We start from the raw sequence: 24,052 nt of genomic DNA, 5'->3' as shown, positions 1-24,052 counted from the left end.
TTATAAAGGTTTTTTTGCAAATCTTGAGGTATCATGACCCTCTCTAACAAAACATGTTTTTAGCACTGAAAAATTCAAAAATTCACACATATGTTGGCCTCTGTTTTTTTTTTTGACATCTGTGAACTGCATGTTATCGTTTGATAAATACTTTCCTTTGGGTAATATAATGTATACATAATGTACCAGGAAAGTAAAAAAAAAATGAAAAGATATGAGTTACAGAATGTCTGAAATAAATTATGAAAATTTAAATAAACGTAAAATAGTAGTACTAACTGATTACAATAAATTTAGTACACAGCTATTAGAAGTTACTGCATAAGTAAATCCAGTAGAAAATTAACTGTTAAAATTAAAATATGAAATAAAGCACAGGAGTGTTTCATAAAAAATATGTTTCTAGAAAAACCCTGGGTGATATTAATATATAAAGGTTATAAAATGATCAATCAATAAAGGAAACACAAAAATATAGAAAAATTATATTAATGTAGAAGAAATGAAGACTAAAAGTGATTATTTTAAAATTAATTCATCAAAAAATTAAAAAAAGTCAAATATACAAAAATTACCTCTGACCATCTGACTTTATTCTTATAACATCAGGTACACCACTTTCTAGAAACTTCTGTTTAGCTATTAATACGGCAGAATCTACACTAGGTTTAACTTCCTTTGGACATCTTCCCAAAAATTTTGCCATTATATCAGCACCTAATATGAACATTCAAATTAATTAAAACAGAAAGAAGAAAATTATATAAAATTATAAGCAGTGTTGCATGGTTATTATTTCCTCTGCTACTACAACAGTGTATAATAAGCATATGTATTGGTGAATTTTAATTTTACTTTTCAGATGACTAATTCACTGCACAAGTTTAAACTTGTGCATGGAAATTGAAATTTTGAACTGTAATGTAAATTGCCAAGCCTGATGACAGATTCAAACATGAGATTTTTTAGATGAAAGTCTGAGAGGCTACCATTCCATCATTAGGTTGGAATTTAATCACCTTTTTTCCCTTTAGTTCTTTTCGTTTTTTTTTTCAATTTATTTAATCTTTTTTTTTTATTTCCTTATTAATACAGGTGAGCAACATAAAACCGAACCCATAATGAAACCACTACCCAACACTATTTATGAAAGACTCTCACACAACCAGCAGATGTATATGTTACTACTGATTGTTGCTGCCATTTATCAGGTGGTCTTACGTGTTAGTGCAATATATATTTTGTTGCAGTACAGTATTGTGAGTGCAGTTGTGTTTGTGTAAAATACCTTATCCAATCCAGTTAAGAACAGCTATAGTTGAGGCCTATGTTCGTTCTGGATCGTTTGAAGATCAAGTCAAGCATTGACAGAAAAATTTCCAAATGCCTGTATCCCAGAGATGAGTAGCATACATGATTTAGTTAAAAACTGGCATACAACAGAATCAGTTTCAAATGCAAAACAACCTGTTAGGCAACCTTCTCTTAGGACTCCACAGGTCATTGCCGATATTGAAAGGAGAATTACTGCCAGTCCAAAAAAATCGCTACACAACTTATCCCAACATTCTGGTGTTAAATACACAACTTGTCATAAAATTTTTCATGAATTAAAACTGAAACCATACTGCGTTAAAACTATGCAACAACTGAAGGAGACAGACAAACCAAAACGACTTGATCATTGCAACTAGCTTCTCTAAAACATTGTTGGTGGGCAGATAGACTTGATGTTGTATTTCATGTCAGATGAGACATGGTTTCATTTATCCGGCCATGTTAATTCGCAGAACACCAGGTATTGGTTAGCAAAGAATCCTCACAAGATATTCGATCATCCACTTCACAATGTGAAAATTGGTGTTTGGTGTGCCGCTTCCAGTAATTGCATAGTGGGACCAATATTTTTTGACCGGACTGTCAACACACAAGTTTACTTCACAATTTTCAAAGAATTCTATGCGCAATTAACTAAAAATGAAAAAGAATACAGCTTCTTCCAACTAGATGGAACAATGTGTCACACATCAAATATTTCATTAAATCGCGTTCATGCAGCTTTCACAAATGAACAAGCTGCCAGCAGAGGACAGTGCCCTCCATGTTTTCCAGAGTTGTCTACTTGCAATTTTTTCCTTTAGGGTACTTAAAGGAGAGAGTTTATGCATCTAATCCCCACAATATTGATGAACTGAAGGTCAACACTCAACAAGAAATCAATGCAATTGACAACAACATTTTGCGTCAGACGAGTCTCAATATGATCAGTCAAGCACAAAAGTGCATCGATGACCAGGATGGTCATTTTGAACATCTTTTGTAACAATAAGGTAAATAAATGGAATATTTAAATTAAGTTTTATGTTTCCCTTAACTGTATCATTCATAAAATTTCATTTTAACATAACCTATCAATTCTGCAGTGGTTATATTATGGGTTCGGTTTTATGTTGCTCACCTGTATAATTTAATAAAAGTATGTGCACGATTTCGATGATCATCTGGTAAAAAAAAAACTTTTTTTTTAATTGCTGTAACATTTGAATCACTTGAACTAAAATGCTGCCATATCAAAAAAATGTTGAAAAACATCACAAACTTTAAAACATTTGCCATATTAAATCATCCTATAAAGGGAAATTATTTTTGCTGGAAATTGCATACCTACATGGTTTCATAAAAAAGTTCCTTAGTCAGATATTTTTTTTTAAAGTAACTAAAAAGTACTCAACTAACTTCAAACTATAAATTACATGAATAAAAGTACAGAAAATCGCAGATCTGAACATGTCAATATCATTTTTCTATGTCTTCCCATTGTTGAAGGACTCGGTTGGAAAGACAGGCTGCTGCACCTTTTTCTGTTCACATCTCTGTGTATCAATATAATAATAAAATTGATCATATAAGATATGAAAATATATATTTTTTAATATTTCATAATAATATAATATAATATTAATATATTTTTAAATATATATAAAAAATCTGATGTGGGAATCATATGACTTCCTTGTATGTCTATTAAATTACATGTACAAATTTTTTTAAATGAAAAGTACATAAAATTTTATTTCATTAACAACTTCTGATATTATTTCATATTTTTTTTAATTTTTATTGTTATTATTGAATTACTATTTACCGTAAAAATTTTTTTTAACATCAGAGGCTAATAATTATTAATAAATCGATATTTTTAAATTAAAAAACAAAGGAGATGAATTCTGATTCGAACCAATGTGCCTTCCCCTTCCAAGATCCAAATATTCCAATAATTAAAATTTTATATGGCTGTAACTCTGGAACCAATTAAAATAAGTACTTCTATGATACATTGTTGTAAAGCTCTCCATGAGGGCTAATTACTGCAGTAAGAAAAAGTCTAAAATCCAAATTTTTTTAATTTTGACCTCTTTTTTTCAACACTTTTGGTGTAGTCGATTGCAATCAAAAGAGGTGCACAACTAGATGTTATGACAGTCCTAGATCCAAAACTTCAACATACTATGGCTAATCATTTTTGAGTTATGCAGGATATATACGTAGAGAAGTCATGGCAAAACTAGTCAAAATGGATTAAGGGATGGTCAAAATGGATATTTCTGTTGAAATCTGAAAACCAAAATTTTTTGCCCTTACAATACTTCCTTTACTTCATACAAAGACGTAAAGATTTATAAAAATACAAAAATTGTACCAATGTAAAATATGACTTTGATGATGCATGAACTGTTCAATTAACTGTATCAAGAAATATATGAATTTAAATGAATTTTTGGTGATTTATATGGCTCAGCTAATGAAAATATTCCCAATGTCTGCTCCTTTTCCCAGCATCTAATATAATAAGACAGAAAAATTCATAGTCAACAGGGCTACCCATAAACTAATACAAAATCATGAATAATTTGCCCATTATCACTCACTTTTAGTGATTATTGTGTACTTACAAATCATCAATAAAAGCAAAACAAGATATGCAATTAGCATTTCTATTTAACTGCTAGTTACACAAAACTGTTTTGTGATTTATAAAATTGTCCACTTCTCAATCTCAATTTCGATGCCCATTTTAAAAGTGAATAATCTGAAATTTAATTGATGGCACTCTTTTAATATTGAGATATCTAAAGATAAAATTTAATAAAGTTTAAATCTAATATAAAAGCACATAAAAAAAATGATAAAGAATTAGTTTACAGGCTAAATAAACCTAATATTATAACCAAACAAAATTTATTTTAAAACTAAAGAAAATAAAATTCTTTAAAAATCTAACAAAAGGTCAAGATTTCTCAATCCATCTTGAATGTTAAATAGTTACCTGAAGGTGATTTTTTGTTCGTAGAACCATTTGAACTACTGTTCTGAATTGTTTTTGACTGATTACTGGCAGGTACTCCTTTTGTTGAAGATTTAATTGCCGTTTTATTATCATCATCACTTTCCTCATCAATACATTTATTAATATCTGAAAATGAAATAAGAATAATTAATTTAATAAAATAATAAACGTAGATTTCAAAATATTTTAAGAATTAAAAATATCCTAATAGAATGGTAGTTCTCTTGTTCAAATACATTTACTTTCAACTGAACATTCAAAATGCAGCAAGTAATAAAATAAAAATTGTTTTTCTATTGCAAAGGCTTAATCAAATATTTAATATTCCATGAAAGTTAATAAGTTAAAATCTTTATAATATCAGTAAACATAATACAATATAGAATACTTCTCTTCTAAATTAGTTACACAAAAATAACCTTTAATACAAAAAAAAAAGTAAATAACTTACAGAAATATTTTATACAATACTGAATGCAGTATATCTTCAAGTTTCATTTATAAATGTTCAATATAGCTAAATTTTGTAACACGGCTGATATCCCAACTGTAATCAATTTCCTGCCAAATCTTATGAAACATGACTTGATCAATGATGGCAACCGTTTGTGTTATTCGGTGCCACAGCTTGTTGGCATTTCCTGGAAGCGGAGGAAGAAGCAACCTTGTCTTTAGCATAACCCTGAACAGAGAAGTCAATTACAATTAAATCAGGCAATCATGAGGCCAGGAAATTGTTCCACCACAGCCAATCGAAGTCAGCAATTTGCTATTGAGAAACACAACTGCACGATGATAATGTGGTGGCATGCCATCTTGCTGGAAAATGAATTCTGTGTCCATGTACTGTTGTAATTGTAATATTAGATAATGTTCCAGCATGTCCAGGTACAATAAGCCTGTTGCAGTTGACTCGGCAAAAAAGAAAGGTCAGTAAATTTTGTGACAGCTTAAAGCATAAGAATCATTTACCTTAGGCGAATCCTGTACATGTTCGATTGTGTGATGTGGATTCTGCTTTCTCCATATCCAAACATTATGTCGATTCACTTTACCGCCAGTATGGAAGATTGCTTCGTCACTGAACACAATTTTATTAAGATAATTATCTTCAGTCTCAATTTTGTTTAACATGTTTACACAAAACTTAGTTCATCATCTTTATTCTCTTCACTCAAAGCTTGTATCGGTTGCAATTTTTAGGGTTTAAATGACAACTGATTATGCAATACCCTCCACACTATAATCCTAGGAATATTTAAATCTAAGTTGGCACATCCCATTGATTAACCTGGACTATGAATGAATGTCTGACGCACTTGTTCAATTGCTGCTTCAGAAACTGAAGGTCTACCCTGACCTGGCATCCTATGTAATACACAACCAGTTTCAATGAAACAATTGCACCATGCAACAACAGACTGTCTTTAAGATGGTTGCTGGTGATATTCAGTCATGAATTGTCTCCCCAATTTGGATGCATGAAATCATAAACAACACGAGCACACTCTGGACCGGTTATTCCATGATGATGATGATGATGAAGTTACTCATTCACACGTGCCGCCTAGGGAGAATTTCAGGAACTAATGGTGCTAGGTGGGAATGAAACTTAAATATACTGTACACAAACATTTCTTTAAGTTTTTCCTATTTCATTAGTAAAGATTACTTTTGTATAATTTAGAAATATCCTGGTAAAAAACACCTAAATTTTTAACACTTATTCATAAATAACGATTTAATTTTTAAATAAGTCATGATGAAAAAAGCTGCTAATATTATAAAAAGAAAGGAAACCTTTATTCACAATCAGCAAGTTATTGCTATAATGTATTTAAGCAAATCAGTCAAATTTTTGGAAATAAACATTTCCAAAATGTTAGTAATTCTCAGTAAAGATCGATTTGATATACAACCCTTAAACTTATGAGTAGAATATTTCTTACCAGACAAAATTTAATTGTTCAATGAAATAGACAAATCTTTGTGACTGGCTTTATTATTGTCATCGGAACTACTATTGTTCACAGATTCCAGATCAGAATCTTCTAAGTTTATAATAAATAATTGGTTCAATTATAGTGTTTTTCTGAACCTTATTTTTTAAATCTTCCTCTATAATCTTGTCCACATATTTAATGCATTTCTTCTAGTCTTCAAAGGAGTCATTATTGTATTGACAATAATATGGTAGTCATAACTGTGTGTCCTTTTTCATGTAACATATATACTTTTCTTGCACTTTAAAATGGAAAGACTGAAAGCATCAATGTATTGATCTCATCTGAGTAATCTAACTGCAGCAGTATGAAGTCCGTTCAGAAAATAACCAAACTTTATTTTTTTAATATATATTATTAATTTTACAAATTATTGGTCCTTCTCCCCTTCAAAGTACTCCGCTCCCCTATTCATACATTTTTCCCAGAGGTGTTTTCACTTCGCAAAGCAGTCCTGGACAATGTCATTTGAAATGGCCTTTAGGGTCCTTGACAAATTTGCATTAATGTCATCAGTAATCTCAAAACTGCATCCTTTCATCACCATTTTAATTTTTGAAGTACGAAAAAACTCGCAAGATGCCAGGTCTGGCGAGTAGGGAGGCTGAGGGAGGACAGAGATCTCATTTTTGGCACAAAACTAATGAATTGACAAAGCTGAGTGTGTGGGTGCATTGTCGTGATGAAGGAACACAACTCTGGTCTTGTTTTGTGGATTTTTTCACATAACTGTTATAAAATGCCTTGATAGTATGCATGATTCACTGTTTCACCTTGAGGCAAGAATTCAAAATGCACAATTCCCATAAAAACCAACAAAACATTGACACACTTTGCAACAGACATTGCATCACTTTGACACTGGAATGAAACTGATGTGCTTTCTTAGGGCATGGAGATCCTTTGTTTGCCAATCCATTGTGATGATTGAACTTTTGTCCAAATGTCATAGCCGTTCTAATAAACCCAGCTTTCATCTCCCATTATGATCCTGAATGTTTCATTGTCACTGGCTTGTTCAAGAAGTTGCCGACAAACATCCACTCAATGTTCTTTCTGCTGTTTGGTCGTCAAACAAGGAACTAACTTTGCTGCAACTCGATGCATGTTCAATTTTACAGTCAAAATGTCATGGCATGATCTAAATGATGCTAACCTCTTCTAAGTTCTCTGTCAGTTGATTGGAGATTTACACACACCAGATCGTTGATTTTCTGAATGCGGGTATCATCAGTTGAAGTCGAAGGCCTTCCTGATCGAGGGTCATCTTCAATTGACTGATGACCATGTTTAATTCATGAAAACCACTTGTAATGTTGCATACGACCAGAGCATCATCTCTGTAAGCTAGTTAAAATGTTTCTGTGAAAGTTTTCTCCAGTTTCACACAAAATTTTACTTGCTCCCGAAAATTACACATTACAAAAATTGCTATTAACACTTAAACACATTGTACTCAAATAACAATAACATGAAAACAAAATGAGATATCAAAAATCCAGGAACATGAGGTTACAGAGGAGGTTATGTGGAACACAATATTGCCAACCACACATCACTAAATATCTCCATTAGTGCATAATTAAAAATATTTGGTTATTTTCTAATCAAACATCCTATGCATGAAAACAACAATAAATGTTTACTTGAGCAAGAGAACCGCTGTTCCATTCGAGAACCTTCATAATTTGTAAAATAGTTTCAAAACTACTACTGATCTTGCGTCTCATAATTTTATTTTTGAATTCAAATAGTTATAGTTGAAATCATACTGCGCTAATGATTCCAGTAATAGCAACTTTATTGCTAATCTCACAGATCTGATCCAGAATGGTTTTTTGCACAAATCACCATGGACATTAAAGACTGTTTAATTGATCTGGTATTTGGCAGAGTATAAATAAGATTTGGATAAAGAAAATGTTAGAATATCATATTTTTAAATAGCTATTTAAATTGTATTTTTTTTTTTAATCTCTGTATTTTTCTATTTTTGCATTAATAAACAGACAACAGAAAAGGCAACATTACTGTTTTATACATTTATGGGAAAAAATTATGATTCTAATGGTGCAATTAAATTTTTTATATAATTTTTTCAATAACACAACAATATGGGAAAGATACTTGCCAAGTTACATGGTGCTTTTATAATACATATGTATAACATAAAACTTATATTTCAAACCCTAACAAATATGGTAATATATCACCTTCAAGTACATGGAGCTCAGTCTCGTGAGATAAAGTAGTACATTAATACACCAATTATGATTTTTGTGAAACATTCAGTACAGTAGTTCTGAAAATAGTTTATACTTTAAAAAAAAAAAAGTTCAATTAATTTTTTACAATAAATTTTCAATATTAAGGTTTATAATTGTAATATTAAAGTTACGGATAACTGCAAACTTAAAAGAGTACAAATGTTACAAACACAAATATATTCTTATAAAAATAAATTAACTGATAGAACTTAATAATTTTTTAAACTGATTAACTTTAATCTCTTAAAAATATAGAAACTAAGTCACTGATCATTTTTATATGAAATACCAAGTAATAAAATTATATATTTACATATAGCTGAATAAATTAAAATTTCCCTAATGAATAAAGGTAATGTGTAGAATGAAAAAAGAGTTACATTAATTTATTGGTTTACACTATTAATCACAGTTTTTCTTATGAGTGTGACCTATGTTAAGCAGCTGAGGCACAAGTAATACTAGTTGGAATTGTTTTCTCTGAAAACTAATATGCTAATATTTTATGGCTAGTTCCTTTGGTGGACCTATGTCAACCAGACAGCACTTTTACATTTAAAGGTATTGCTTGTAGGAATAAATATTACCTCCATTCCAATGGGCAGGGCATACTGATGTAGAATAATATATTTGTATTGGTGAGGATAGCAGCGAAAAACAATTTATTCCTCATTTTAACTAGTAAGCGTAGTAATTGTTATTTCTGAGAATGGCACTTTCATTTTTGGGAATGACTTACTTACATTCCATGTCAGTTAAAGTAAAATCATAAGGTTTTTATCAAGTAACATTTATACTGTACTACTATGTAACTAATGTAATGAAATAAAAATATGAATTTTAAACAAAAAAAAACATATTTAAACAAATAACTTACCTAAACATTTTTTTTTACTTTTATGTTTTGCATCACTTGATTTTTCAGAGTTATTAGTTGTCTTTATTTTATTACTCTTTCCAGAACTTAAACTTTTTTCTTGTATTTTAGAATCTCTTTCAACAATTTTACACTCATCACTATCAATAACTACAACAGAAGAAAACAATAATGGATATATATATTACATTCTATAATATAAACCTAGCACAAATATTAAAATAAGACATATCTTACCTTACTTTTATCATGAAAGTACTTTTGCAGGATCCCGCATCTTCAGTCATGATTGAATTATTTAATTAAATTATATATTACATAAATGAATATATACCAGGTGATTAAAAAAAAATTTCACAACTTTAAATGCATATAAAAATTTATTTAGTTAACTTACAAATTTGGTTGAGGTCTCATTTCATAGCAAAACACATAAGTTTTGACTCCTGTAGCCATTAGTACTGAATTAATTCATCTAACAGTGCTGACCAGTGTTGTTAAAAATGGATAAATTTACTGGTGCAGGACATACTTGCAGTGTGTTTTGGTTTCACAATTTGCAGTCAGCGACTGCAGTTCAAAGTAATTTTTGTAATTAAACATATAAAATCACCAGGATGTAATCCTGAATCTGCTATAGAACAACTCAAAAGAAAGCTTTGCACATAGTCCAAAAAAACCAAGTTGACATGCATCACATGAGACCAGCATTCGAAACAACTGTTTGATGCGTATTACATAAATGATTGTCATGAAGCCATACAACTAATCGTGGTTCAACACGTTACAGATGACACAGTTGCTCAGCTGCAGTTTTGAGTGGAATGATAGAATTGCAGACGATACATTTTTAGACAGTGTAATTTTTAGTGGAGTCAACGTTTCAGATCAGCGGCAAGGTGAACAACCATAACTGCCAAACGTGGGGTAGTGAAAACCCTCATGAAACTTTGCAGCACATTTGTGATAGCTCTAAGATCAGTGTTTTTTATGCTATAAGCAAGCAAATACTGTATAGCCTGTTCTTCTTCCAGGTGGCAACCTGGATGGACAACATTATCATCAGCAAAATGGGGCACCACTTCACTACCATCTAGAAGTTCGAGATTTTCTTGCTATAAGACTCCCAGATTGATGAACTGGTTGTGAAGGTCCAAGCACAGCTACCTCAATCCTCAGATTTGACCCCACTAGATTTTTTCTTGTGGGGTTTCATTAAAGATCGGGTTTATAAAAGGGTTCATTAAAGACCGCCTTTGCTTGCTGATCTTGTTCAGTTAAGACTTTGAACTCATGCTGCAGCTGTAGCAGTAATGCCCAACTTGCTGGCTACAGTATGGAATAAAATCAACTTCAGGTGGGATGGATATTAAATTACAAATGGAAGCCATATCAAACCAAAGTGAATAACAACCGACAAATGTGATGCGTTTTTCTACGAAGTAAGACACAACTGAATCTGTAAACTATCTCAATAAATTTTTATACACTTTTAACATTGTGAAGTCCTTTTTGAATCACCTGGTGTATATGTAATTTTTATTTTTTTTAACAAAATTCTAAAGTTCACAATAGATTTTTTCCAACTTTCATGTTAAGCCAATTTTTTTTTGTGGCGACAGCAAGCCACCATAAAGAGAAGTTACACTGTTTTAGGTTACTAAATTTTTAAAAATAATTAATCTGTTGCTCCTAAAGTTACAGTAACGAAACAAAAATTAAGATGGAAAATTATGAATTTAGTAATTACTGTACGAATATACTACTCCTTATCTAATCTACCATATCTACACTATCTCAAAAATTACAGAAATATTAATTTTATAAAATCAAAACCACAAATTGGATTTGTATTGGTTTTTTGAGGGGGGATTGATAATAATATAACCGATGATAAATGAAAAATAATCATGACAAATGTGAGATTAAATGCAATTAAAAATTTAGATTTACCTTTCCATTATAAAATATACAAGCATATTATCATTTACATATCTCACAATATGATATTAATATATATTAAATAGTTTAAAAAATGATTTAAACAAAATAGTATCTACTCTATTTTAATAATTAATAATAACAATAAATGAATCACCCTTTGGAATAACATGTTAACACACTTACCAAATGAAAGATATATTTTAATCTTTAAGATCATTGAGTATTATTAGGTGGCTAATACCAAGTGTTGTTATGATGGCTGCCCTAAATCAGTATGTAGTGTAATATTTGTAAAGGTTATTGTAAATTTATACAAAACTAATTCATTTTCACTTTGGATTAGCTTTATTTAGGAGTTTAATGTTGTTCATGAATTTATTTTAATCAGAATTGTTACATTTATATAATAAAATGTCATACGTTATTATCTCTTAAGTAGTGTCTGCTCTTATAGTTAAAAATACAACTTCGCTTGTCATCTGAATTTAAGATTAATTGTTTGTTGTTCCTAATAGTTGGACACTAATTGATAGCTGTGGAAAACATTTTGGTTTAATTTTACATTTTCTACACGGATCTGTTCCATTACCTAAAACATCAAGAGAGGTGGGCCAAAGCAAAGCATTATTGCATTGCACAATTTGAAGCAAAACCAATTTGTCACATTCCTCTTACCAATTCACAAAAAGAAGAACAGTTGTTTATTAGTTCCACAACAAAACCATTGTGAAGTTGTTAATAAATCGTCATAATAACAAAACTTTAGCGTTCTTAAGTTTGATAATCAGTTACTTGTTATACATCAGTATGAAAAATACGACATCCATTTACAATCATCCATACTAGAAGATATGTAGAAAGGAAAAAGTAAAAAAGTAGTATGAGAGTTTAGTAAGTCATAAAATTCTAATGGATGAATGGAAATAAGGAAAAGTGGAACGACAGGATTCAAAATTGTGGTGACAGCAGCAGAAACAGTACGTAAAAGGCCAAGAAATATGGAAAAACCAAAAGGAAATACCACAGTGGAATTGCAGGGTAAAACATGCAGATAAGAATAATGCATATAGGGCACGCAGTGTGGTTCTAGCTGAGAATAGAGGATACAAGGGAGGCATACAGAATAAAAAAGTCAAAAATGTGGTATCAGAAGAATGAAATTTTGGATGATGAGGTAAAACAGAATGCTGAAAGAGTAATGAAGAGATGATAATAATGGAAATATGGTTTTATAGAAAATAATTAGGAAAAAATGAAAGCAAGATTAATGTCCAATTGGTAAACAGAATGAGTTACTTGTTTAACTCGGGTCTCGAACTCAATCGCCTGGTTGACTTGGTACCTGTTCCGTTAAGCCTCACGGGTAACCAGTCTGCCAACCGTTCAAGCAAAATTTGTTGTACGTAAGTTATGAAATTACATTAGTTTAGTTAGCGCAGATTGCTGCTGCTAGTACTGCCACATCCATGTGAATTAAATACGGTATGCGCATGCGCTTCAGTTGCAATCATTGAATTAAATAAACAAAAAATTATCCTACTCTACTAAACAATATTTGTATGTGTGTCCCTTAGCTCAGCACTGGAATGTACTGACCACTAGTGGAAAATTCCGATTAGTGATGACCAAGTTCATGTTTTGTGGTGGCCAAGTGCATACTTGTTATATTATTATATATATGCGAAATGTATTAATTTTGGGAAAACTTAGTATTTTTTAAACAGATCTGAATTTTCGGATGAAAATCACAAATCTCAAAAACAGTCAGTCAGTCCTGGCACTCTGAAAAATTTTTTAGACCACCTTCAACGATACCCCCATCTGATCCCAGTGTCGAATGATAATATTTTGAAGTGGCCCAGGGCACCATTTGGAAACTGGGGAAGGGGTGCGAATGAAGTACCACTGTAATATCTCAGCAACCACTTGTCTGATTTTCATGATTCAAACGGCATATGTATTAGCAGATCAAGCGCTAACTGTTTAACGCATCAAGGTACACTCTTGATCAACTGGATCTTAGTTATCAGGAAATTAAATCATTTAGCCCTGTGTTCTGATTGCACTCACCCACTGTAAAATATGCCAATCCAATCTTTCGCTAAATATGCTCAAACCTGTGCACTGGTGCAGCTGTAAAGTATAAAATTATGAAAACTAAAATATAGAAAATAAAATATTTATAAAAACCTTTTAGTGCTTAAATGCACTAAAAAGTATAAAATAAAAAATATGTAAAAAAATTATTAAAACAACTCTTAAATTAAACGCACTAAAATGTAAAAAATAATTTTAGGATGGTATCGCAGAATGGATCTGAGAACAATCTTTGATAGTGATATACAAGATTATGTGAAAGTCAGCTTTATATTAAAAATTTTATGTTTCAGCCAATTTTTTCTTATGTGTGATGAATGGCTGAAAGAGTGTGGTGCAAACACGCATAAGAAAAAATTGGCAAAAACATCAAATTCTTAATTTGACTTTCATGTAATCTTACATATCAATCACCAACAAAGCTTGTTGTCAAATCCATTCTGACATAGTGTCCTAAAATCATTTTTATCTTTTGGTGCATTTAATTTAAGAGTAGTGTTTTTAAATTTTTTTAATCTACTTAAGTGATTGTTTTTCTTCATTAAATAATGAAATATAACCAAAAAGAAGGCACCGGAATGTACTGATGATTAGTGGAAAATCCTAATTCATTAATATCAATTTCCAGAGTTAAATCTCTAACTTAACTTTCATTATATCAATTTTCATTATTCAAAAAAGATTATTTTTACACAAGAAGTAATCAATTTTGGACGCCCATTCAGAGATTCCGTCTGCCAGGGCAACCTGCCCAGAGGGCCTAGCTGCAGAGGCATGCCTATGGCACGCCCTGTAGCTAGTAAATTTAAATAAAATTATAAATATTTTAAATTAAGTTGTATGTGTATGTAAGCCGTGCATCAGAAACAACCCACAGCTGTAGGATTTTCTGGCTTCAGCTGTGGGACGGCAAAGTCCTACAACTGTATTGTCAGCTTTTTTTATAATATATTAAGAAATAATATTACATGAAAATTAATCAGCACACAGACAAAGGTTAAGAAAAAAAGAAGCACAAACTCCCAGTATGTCAGAAAAACAAAAGATCTGCATAGAAATTGCTTGTAAATGATCATAATTACAAATATATGTATAAAAGTGCTATAAATGTAATAACTATTTTAAAAGAGAGATCAGAGATCAAAGTGTCAAACTTCATTTTGCAACAAGGGAATCACTGCACATGAAGAGCAGGACTCTACCATACAATGCTCAGTATTAGCTTATCATCATATCTCTATTCAATTATAAAAAATAACTACATTATTAAGAAGACACATAAAAACTTATGTAATTTGAAATTGAAAAGATAGAAATTCAAAAAATATAAATCTAGCAACATTAACAGCAAATAAGTGTTTACAGTTCAGGGCTTTATAGAAATGAAACTGTTTGGCTGATCTGAAAAGAAATTAAATCACCTATAGGTAGATTATTTTATTTGTTTAATTATAAAAAACTTTCACTTTTTATTAATTTTTTTAGGTATTTTATTACAATGACATAATAAAGGCAACATTTTTCAAGCTTTCTGTTCTTACTTGATTTTGATTGCTTATTACTAAAAAAAAAACTATTGGACCAACATATTCAAATTTTTACACAACCTAGCCATTCCATTACTTTTCATTTATGAAATTTCAGATAAGTATCTTTCACTCATTTTTGACTTACTGCATGTAGTTTTTTCACTTGTGTATGCGTGTTAATTATTACTATTATATAGATTAATCAGTTTACCTAAGCAATAATAATCTAGGGAAAGTATCCTTACTTCAATACTTTATTGATATCCTTCCTTTATTCTTATTTTAAGCATGCGTTTTCAGAGAATCTCCATTCTTTCATAAAAATATTAATCTTTCTAATCATATTATAAAATTATGTATTTTTAAAGTTTAATAGAGTAAGTTAATACACTTCTTTATTTAACATGGTAGTGCTTCTTAGGGTACACCCTCATACATGTCAATATACTATTTACTATTATGAATAAAATGTACGTCCGACAATAATAATAATTAAGAACTGTTCCTGGTCATGTTAATTATAACACAATTTATTCTTAATTACCAACAGTTCACTTTGTTCGTAAGTGTACAATATTTTTAGAATTCCAAAAAACCTGGAATCATTAGTGCACCCGTCATGTTTGTATACACATGAATGTATGTATAAGATTTTTTTGTATATTCAACCAAATGCAAATCTTAATAAAGCATAAAAAATACTTTTATTTATACTGTCATAAGCAATATTTAAATAAATGATAATATATTTTACTAATAGTATATTACACTAAATTAAATGTTTAATTGGTAATAAAAACATCTTTTTGATTAAATTTTGATATCCTGACCAAGAAACTTAATACTTAAAACAATAAACTTTTTTTTTTAGCAGAATTACTAAGAATTTGTCAAAATTGCTACCGTGCCAGGTCAGATTTTATATGCAGATGTTGGGGAAGGGACCAACCTTTCTTTACATTTTGGAGTCTCCTGAGCATGTTTCTGTAATGTATACATATGTGTGTATAAGATTTTTTTGTAGCTTTACCAGATTTTGATAAAACTTGGTGTGATGTAAACCTATTAATAATAGAGCCCTATTGATTTACAAGCAAATTGGTTTACATGAACTGGAGTTAGAGCCAAAAAATTGGGTTTTTGAGAACATTTTATGCTTTTTTTCATTCCACTGAGCGCAACTTTTAACTGGTTTCAATCAAGCTACGTAGGATGATGTAAACCTAGCATTGAATCCTATTGATTTTTCAAGAGAATTAGTTCATAGGAACTGGAGTTAGAGATAAAAAACTGGGTTTTTGGGGTATGTTTTCAAGGTTAACTAAAATCAGAATCCATCTTCCTGACACATTCACTGCAAAAAGAGTTTTTATATTTATCTCAAGTTTAAACAGCTGATGATGACTAAAAACTACTGAGCTAAATAATGTAAAACTTACTTTATCATTTTTTTTTTTTTAATACTCTACTGGTCTCAGTAGCCACGATAAAAGGTTTCGCTTATTACCAACTCTTTTCTTTAGATCCCAGTACTTTTTCATTTTGCATGAATGCTCTTCTTGCCTTTACAAGGACCATTATCTTGTAATTGTGAAATCCTTCAAATATTTTGAGATTTTATCTATGTGACTGTGTGTATTTCTATCTTTGTTTCTTTTAGATTTTCTTTGAACTTTTGAACCACTTGGTAGTTGTCTTTTTTCTGTTTCACTGGTAAAACTATTTTCTTCCTTTTTCATCAAGTGTCTATAGAAGGCAAGTCTGTGTTTCCTAGTTTTGGTTGTTATATTATATATATATATAAAACTAAGAAACAGACAGAATTTCAAGACATATTCTATAAGGGAAGATAAAGAAAAAAGCTGAAATAAACACTGGTTTAAAAAAGCTTTGTTTTCAGGTAGCGGCTTACGAAAAATTTTATCCTAATCTCAGCTCAGAGTAAAATGAAGCCATACTGAAATTATTGGAACTTAAATTATATGACTGGTTTCATATGATTTTTCTAGAGAAAAAATTAGCAAGCGGTCCCAGACTGTGACTCTAGTAAATTAAAAAAAAAAAATTATAAAACACAAAAAATTGGTGTTACAAAACACATTTTTTAGATTTGATTTACAATAATTTTGTTAAATTGCCAAAAAATAAATAAGATTTTACAACAAATCTGTAGAGAATTTATTTCTGAAAAATAAATCATGTAATGTCAACTGAACATGAAGAGAATTTTAATTTTACTTTGATTGAAACAGAATGAAATATGGTAGAAAAATAGTATAGTATAATTTTAAACTTACACGAGCACACTGAGCTCGTGTAATTAAGGAGCAACTGATGTAAAAACAACATTAGATTTTAAGAAATATTTTTGTAAAAATTTTATAATGAAATAAATAGTATAAAAAATGGAAATCATATGTCACTGATTGATAATATATATAAAAGATATAATCAGAATTTTTCAATAACACAAACATTACTACATTAATACCCATAAATAAAAATAAAAATAAAAATAGTGAAAATATTTATATAAAATACTCTTAAAAAAAAAATCACCGACGATGGGCTTAGGCCTGAAAATATTTTGAACATAAAAAAGTAAAGGTAAGAGTATTCTCTAACTCTTTACTTTGCAGAGGCTGAAAAATTATTATATTATTTACAGTTATTTAACATACAGAAAAAAAGGATGAACTACAAAAAATTTAATCTAAATAAATTAACATATATAAATGTATATATATCAAAAGCCCATTTCATTAAAAAATGAGGAACTTCTGGGATGATTTGAATGACTTATCAATTAAAAAATTTATGACTAATTTTTACAGCGATCAACAAATATGATCAAATGAAATTAAACAAACTCCTACATATTATGTTACAAGATAACAAAAATGTAAATCTATTTTAAAAATTTCAAAATTTTACCTGACTCAACAGCATTTTGTAATTTTGATGAAAGTTGTACTCGCATCTTCCAGTCGCTCCTTGATATACAAACAGATTTTGATGGAGTAGCAAATCCTGTTCTAGGATGTTCCTCATGATCAATCATTTCTTCTATATTGCTATTAATATCATTTAAATCTGTTATAATTTCTGAGCTTAATACAGTAATCTCATCAGCTTCTTTTAAAATCTGTTTTTTATGTTTAAGCTGTTTTTTGAACACATTAGTTGAGGAATTAATTTCATCCGGGGAAGATTTAGATTTCTGATTAGGAGGTGTATGAACCATTGCTTTCACTTGTATCTTTTTGGTAATGTTGTTTGCTTGAAAAGTAGCTTTGTCAACTTTTGTATAATAATTAAATAAACTATTTCTCTTTTCAGTTTCACTCTTCCCTGAATAGATGTTATTTTCACTACTCTCATTATAACTTTTTGGCTCCAGTAAATCATGTTCCTGATAATTTGGATCTGTATTAACAATGGTGCTACTACTATTAATCTCTTTTATATTGGAAATATTTCCATTATACTCTTCCTTGACATTACAATTGCTGACTTCATTTTTATGTTTTTTCTTTTTCTTCTTTCTTTTTAATTTCACTTCATTTTTATTTTCAACAAATTGCAACAAGTTATTATCAATGTTAACTATACGGTTATCAGATGTTTCTAAGGTTTTTGACTTTTTTCTTTTTGGTTTTATATCATTATGAAAATTGTTATCAGAAAAATCATCAAGAATTTCTGATTCCGCATTACTGGGTTCACTAATTAAATCAGATTTCTTTTTTATTAAATTACACGAATTTTCTAAATTCTGGTGTTCAGATACAGATTCATTATAAACAATTTTATCATTTAATTCAGAATTTTCAGAAGTAATACTACTTACAATTTTCAATCTACCTTTTTCTATTTTTCTTTTAACTCTTTTATTTGGTTCAATTTGAACTAAATTAGTTTTTCTTTTTCGTTTCTTATTCCCGCTCCCAAATGAAACATCAAATTCAATATTCTCTATTTCATTACTGTCATCAAAACAATTATTACTACTGACATTATCATTATGTTTTAACTTAAGATTTTTAGTATCATTTGAAGAATTACTAAAGTGATGCAGTTGATTTGTTTCTAAAACAATATCACTTTCTAACTTCACATCTGAATCGCATGAACCAGTCTCAAATGTATGTTTTTCAACATCCTCAGTATTAAATAATGATACTTTATCCTTCCTCTTTTTATCATTCCTTGATTTTTTACTCCTTTTTTTTGTATTACAAGTTTCAAATTCATCATCAGGTGTTTTATTATTAATTTTTATTTTCTCTTTTTGAGGAGGCGAATTGAAATAATGTGTTAAATCCTTCATAGTTGCCTAAAAATGAATTACAAAATATTAAAAATTTTTACAGGAATGTAAAACATGAATGAATGTAAAATAAGAAAAAAAATGATAATACAGATTTGTCCCCAAACAAAACAGGTGAACTTAACATATTGTGTTCCAAGAAAAAAAAGTCCAACAGGCTGGTGTAGTGGTAAACTCGTTCATCAAATCAGTTGTTTAACAGCTGATTTTCGAAGTCGAAGGTTCTGAGGTTCAAATCCCAGTAAAATTTTGTTGATTTGAATACCAGACAGTGGATACCACTGTACTTTGGTGGTTGAGGTTCAATTAAGCACACATTTCAAGAATGGTTGGCCTGAGTATTGTACAAACTCAGGCCAACCATTACCTCATTTACATGTCATACATATCATCTTCATCTCATTGGGCCATGGGAGAGAGGTTGCTTACTATTCACTAATTGTAACAGATTGCAATGTATACATTAGTTAAAAGAAATAAAAACATCATTAAAAAAATAATCATAAGTACAACATATGGAAAGACTTCACTCCACCAAAATACGCTGTAGGTAGCAGTAATAGATTTATTATTTTAGAAACAGATGCTCTTTAATAACTATTTAACAACATATTTCATCAAAAAACCCCATTCTGCTACAATTGAGTATGTATAAGCAATCAGTTTTCACATAACAATCCCTAAGAATGTAATTAAAAATGATCTACAATAAAAAAATCGGTACTTAAGTATTAGCCCATCGGCCATAACCATAATGATCATAATGACCCATAATGAACTTTGAAAATACTTCAAAGTTACAGGAACATTAACATATTTTACATATTAAAAATATAAGCATTATTGCTTATAATTATAAATAAAAATTAACCAAACTTAGCCTACATTTGATTCGCTCGCGAACCTTGACTAATTAACAGTAATGTTTTGATTTTTAAATAATAAACAATTACAATAATTACTGAATTTATTATTTAAATAATCAAAACATTACCGTGTTAATTATTCAGGGTTAGTGAGCAAAGCGAGTATAAGTTAAGTTTGATTAAATTATATTTATAAAATAAATAAATATAAATCGTTATTAAAATGGTAATATAATCGTTATATCAGGTGATATTAACAATAACTCAAAAGTTTGTGATTTATTAGTCAACAGGCTATGTAAGTACCAAACAATCATGTATTTTTATATTGATGTTCAACAATGAGCAAAAACTTCATTTGAAACAGGAATGCACACGCTTTGGAAGCATTTGCATGTGGTTACAATTAACTTTAAAATCCACATGCCATCTGTAGATCTTACATGTATATTTTTTATTACATGGATTTTTATGGTACTAATGGAAAACAAAAATTTAATGTCTGCTTGAGGTACTGAATACTTTCTGCACAACTGCATCCAAATATAAATTAATGTTTGATGAGGTAATGTTACACGTTTCTGTAACAAAACACCATTCATTAAATAGTATCAATAAATAAAAGTATATAATAATTTACTTCGTAAATTCTATTTATCAGAACTATTAAAATTTGTCAGTCAGTATTATTTAAGCAGGTCCACTTAATTACTTGTTCATTCTATTTATATCATATTCAAACTAGAAGTAAAAAATTTAATTGTATCTAAGTTTATCTGACAATACAAAAAGTAATTAATATGAATTTATCGTATTACTAGTATATAGGGGTATCAAAACATATACCATCAGATATACTGTTTAATTCAAGCTTTTCAACTACATAACAAATTAAATTCAACATAGTTTTACTTAAAAAACACTTTGTACGTAACTGAAGATACATTACCTTAACGTTTGTAACGATAAAGGAAGCTTAATTTCATACGTGTTAAAAATAACATATTTCGGGTTTAAAATTATTTTGAAACGTAATTGCAGTTCTACACATTTCTGGATATTCTCAACTAACAAAGTAAATAAAAATATAACTTTAAAGAATGTTATACACATAACCTAAGTGCGGACTACACCAGCCATTACTACACAAAACTGGCGGGATTATACGTTCATTGCTCTCATAATTTTGACAACATAACCCTACTCAAATTACAGTATCAGTTTTTTTTAATTCTGGTTTAACTATCCGTTCTTACAGTTTGGTAGAATTCGTTTTATCATACAGTTCAGTAATAATACGAAAAAGTCTATAATTTAATTACAATATCAATTGCTAATGATATCATATTTGCTAAGTATGTAATACACTGTTAAATTATACTGTAAAATTTAAATATATTAATTAAATCTTGGAATACATAATATAATTATGTTAAATTTATGTATTTATAAAATTCTACTCCTGAGATTTTGTTACACATTTTTATAAATAATTTTAATCGAGTTATATATGAGTCAATCAGAACTGCTTCAATTTGACAAGGTCCTTGCACACCGTCGTAGTCTACGTATCAAAGAACTACCAAGAATTAAAAATTTTGTAAGTAGAAAAAATTGAAGACCGACAGGGTCCTATCTCAGTGCATATAACCTTATAATTTTATAACAAATCATACATTATTCAAATACCCTTGGAAGATTAATAAGTACAAAAGAATTATTTTACATACAAATATAATTTTTTTTAAATTGGTTTGTGCGGAACTACGTTTCGCACGAGATTTGAGCGTGACAACGTCTTGCAAAGACTGACAATGTCGCGGGCGCCTAGCGCCCGCGATATTCGTCGACCTTTGGTGTAATGGCACAAAAAAAAAAATTGTTATTCTTATGAAGTAAACACATGTTTTTTTTTGAGAAACTGGCGTTGGGCTAGATGAAAATACCAATTAATTAAATTCATCTATGATTTGGATGTTTTAAAAAATTACTTGTTTAAACAAACAAATTGAATCGAAGTGATTGTTTAATTAGCTAATGAAACACGTTAATATTCCATTTTTCATTTCATTTAATAATAATAATAATTAATTATTTTTGCAAGTTTAAATTGAATGATTTGTTCAAAAATAATTATGAACAATTTGTTATAGAAATAAACTTTAATCAAATCAATGTTGATAAAGTGTCAATTTAAAACGATGAAATTGAAATCATAAATCAAATTCATGAAATTGCTGTTTTTGAAAAGCCCGCTTGACATGATAGTATATTCTATTGCACGACGGTTCAACTTGTCATTAAAACTTATAAATATTTTTAAAACTCGTGTTAAGTAAATCGAAATTCCGGTTAAAAACATTAATATTCAATTTTTAAATATTATTATAGTTTTTGCAAGTTTAACTAAAATAATTTGTTTAAATATAATCATGAATAATTAATTATATAAATAAACTGAAATCAAACCGATGACAATAAATCGAGTGATGAGATATGCGGTACAAACCGAACACGCCTCTCTCTTGCTCGGCTCAGGCGGAACGGGACAATGAGTCATGCTTTTTCGTGCGTGCTGCCGGCGTTCATCGATTTATAAGACGTTGTCACGTCAAAAACACCTTTAATTTTGTTTTATTGTATAAAATTAATTATTTTAAAAACGATAACATACGTATCAATGAATATCATCAACATTTCTCTTACATTGTCATGCTGATATGTAACAGTAAATTTAGCTCAGTGAAAAAGATAACAAAAACTACTTCATTCCTCATTTTCTTTAGTAAACCTGATATGGGATATCTGTTATTTTGTTGTTCTTGTGATATAGTTATGTAATTCTTTGAAATGACTTTAACTGTACCAGGTCGCCAATTATCATTTTGATTATGCTACCTGTTATATCGCGTGACCGAATTAAAACAACCGCTGCCACAACACAGTTGCCACTTGTAACAATTCATGAATGAAATGAAACGATGAAAACGTAAGTTAAATTAAATTCATTAGCAAAAGTTTATATACATGCCGTATTTTCACAAAATATGAGCATATTATATCCGGCACAAAAAGTTGTTTAACATTCGTCTTTAATTCATCGATAATGAGGAGGACTTGATTCACAAAACTTACCCTTTAAATAGCTCAAACGAAAATCTAAAGAAATCTGATAGATGCAGCGGCCACCGCGCTCTGATGACAGTTCTATCTTCTCTGAACGCGTTATGGCGAATTGTTTGATTTACGTCACGTTTCTTCGTCTTGTTGAAAGAAGCCGACAGATTGATATGAATTTATCCAATTCCTAGCATTATATAGGGCAAGTACATTTTTTCTGAGAATTACTTTTTTAAATTTTGAACAATGATTCCGAACATCCTTCATGAATTACCTGGAAAATAAATTTAAAAAAGATTTCAAAGGACTTAAATTAAAAAAACTAATTTTATAAAATAATCTTTATTTTAAACCAAGAGTTTACACCATTTCATTTTCACAAAAAAAAAAGGTTCTTCACTTCAAACGGCGTTCTCCCCCTTTAAACAAAGCATTTGTTTAATAATTAACTCGCTGAATATGTGATATTATAGAACAATAATAAAAAAAATATTAAGGATTGAACAACTGTTGTGTTAAAAATACGATCTTTCATACGGATTTTTAATCCTCCACAAGAAAAAAGGCACCGCAAAAATGTTACGTGGTACATGTTTCATTATACATGCTTTTGTTAAATATTTTTGCCAAACTAAATTATGTTCATGAATTTAGCGTACTAAAACAAGAAA

General features: G+C 29.6%; 1 protein-coding gene across 3 annotated transcripts in view; it reads right to left on the bottom strand.

The window, feature by feature from the left end:
- The window catches only part of elg1 (enhanced level of genomic instability 1), a 73,783-nt gene extending 50,132 nt beyond the window's left edge, over nucleotides 1–23,651 (bottom strand). For 2 of the 3 annotated variants that reach the window (XM_075369562.1, XM_075369560.1), the window contains exons 1-5: nucleotides 21,211–21,422; nucleotides 18,000–19,401; nucleotides 9,496–9,645; nucleotides 4,328–4,474; nucleotides 576–717 (exon numbers count right to left, since the gene is read on the bottom strand). In XM_075369562.1, the coding sequence (XP_075225677.1) occupies nucleotides 576–717; nucleotides 4,328–4,474; nucleotides 9,496–9,645; nucleotides 18,000–19,395 (1,835 nt within the window). In that variant the 5' untranslated portion in view covers nucleotides 19,396–19,401; nucleotides 21,211–21,422. Of the gene's footprint in view, nucleotides 1–575; nucleotides 718–4,327; nucleotides 4,475–9,495; nucleotides 9,646–17,999; nucleotides 19,402–21,210; nucleotides 21,423–23,396 lie in introns of those variants that run through there. The other variant, XM_075369561.1, reaches the window with a different exon arrangement.
- Nucleotides 23,652–24,052: the final 401 nt, after the last annotated feature.

This window comes from Lycorma delicatula, chromosome 6, assembly GCF_047948215.1.
Source record: "Lycorma delicatula isolate Av1 chromosome 6, ASM4794821v1, whole genome shotgun sequence".
In the NCBI taxonomy this organism is placed as follows: domain Eukaryota; kingdom Metazoa; phylum Arthropoda; class Insecta; order Hemiptera; family Fulgoridae; genus Lycorma; species Lycorma delicatula.
This window is presented reverse-complemented; position numbering and strand designations above follow the sequence as displayed.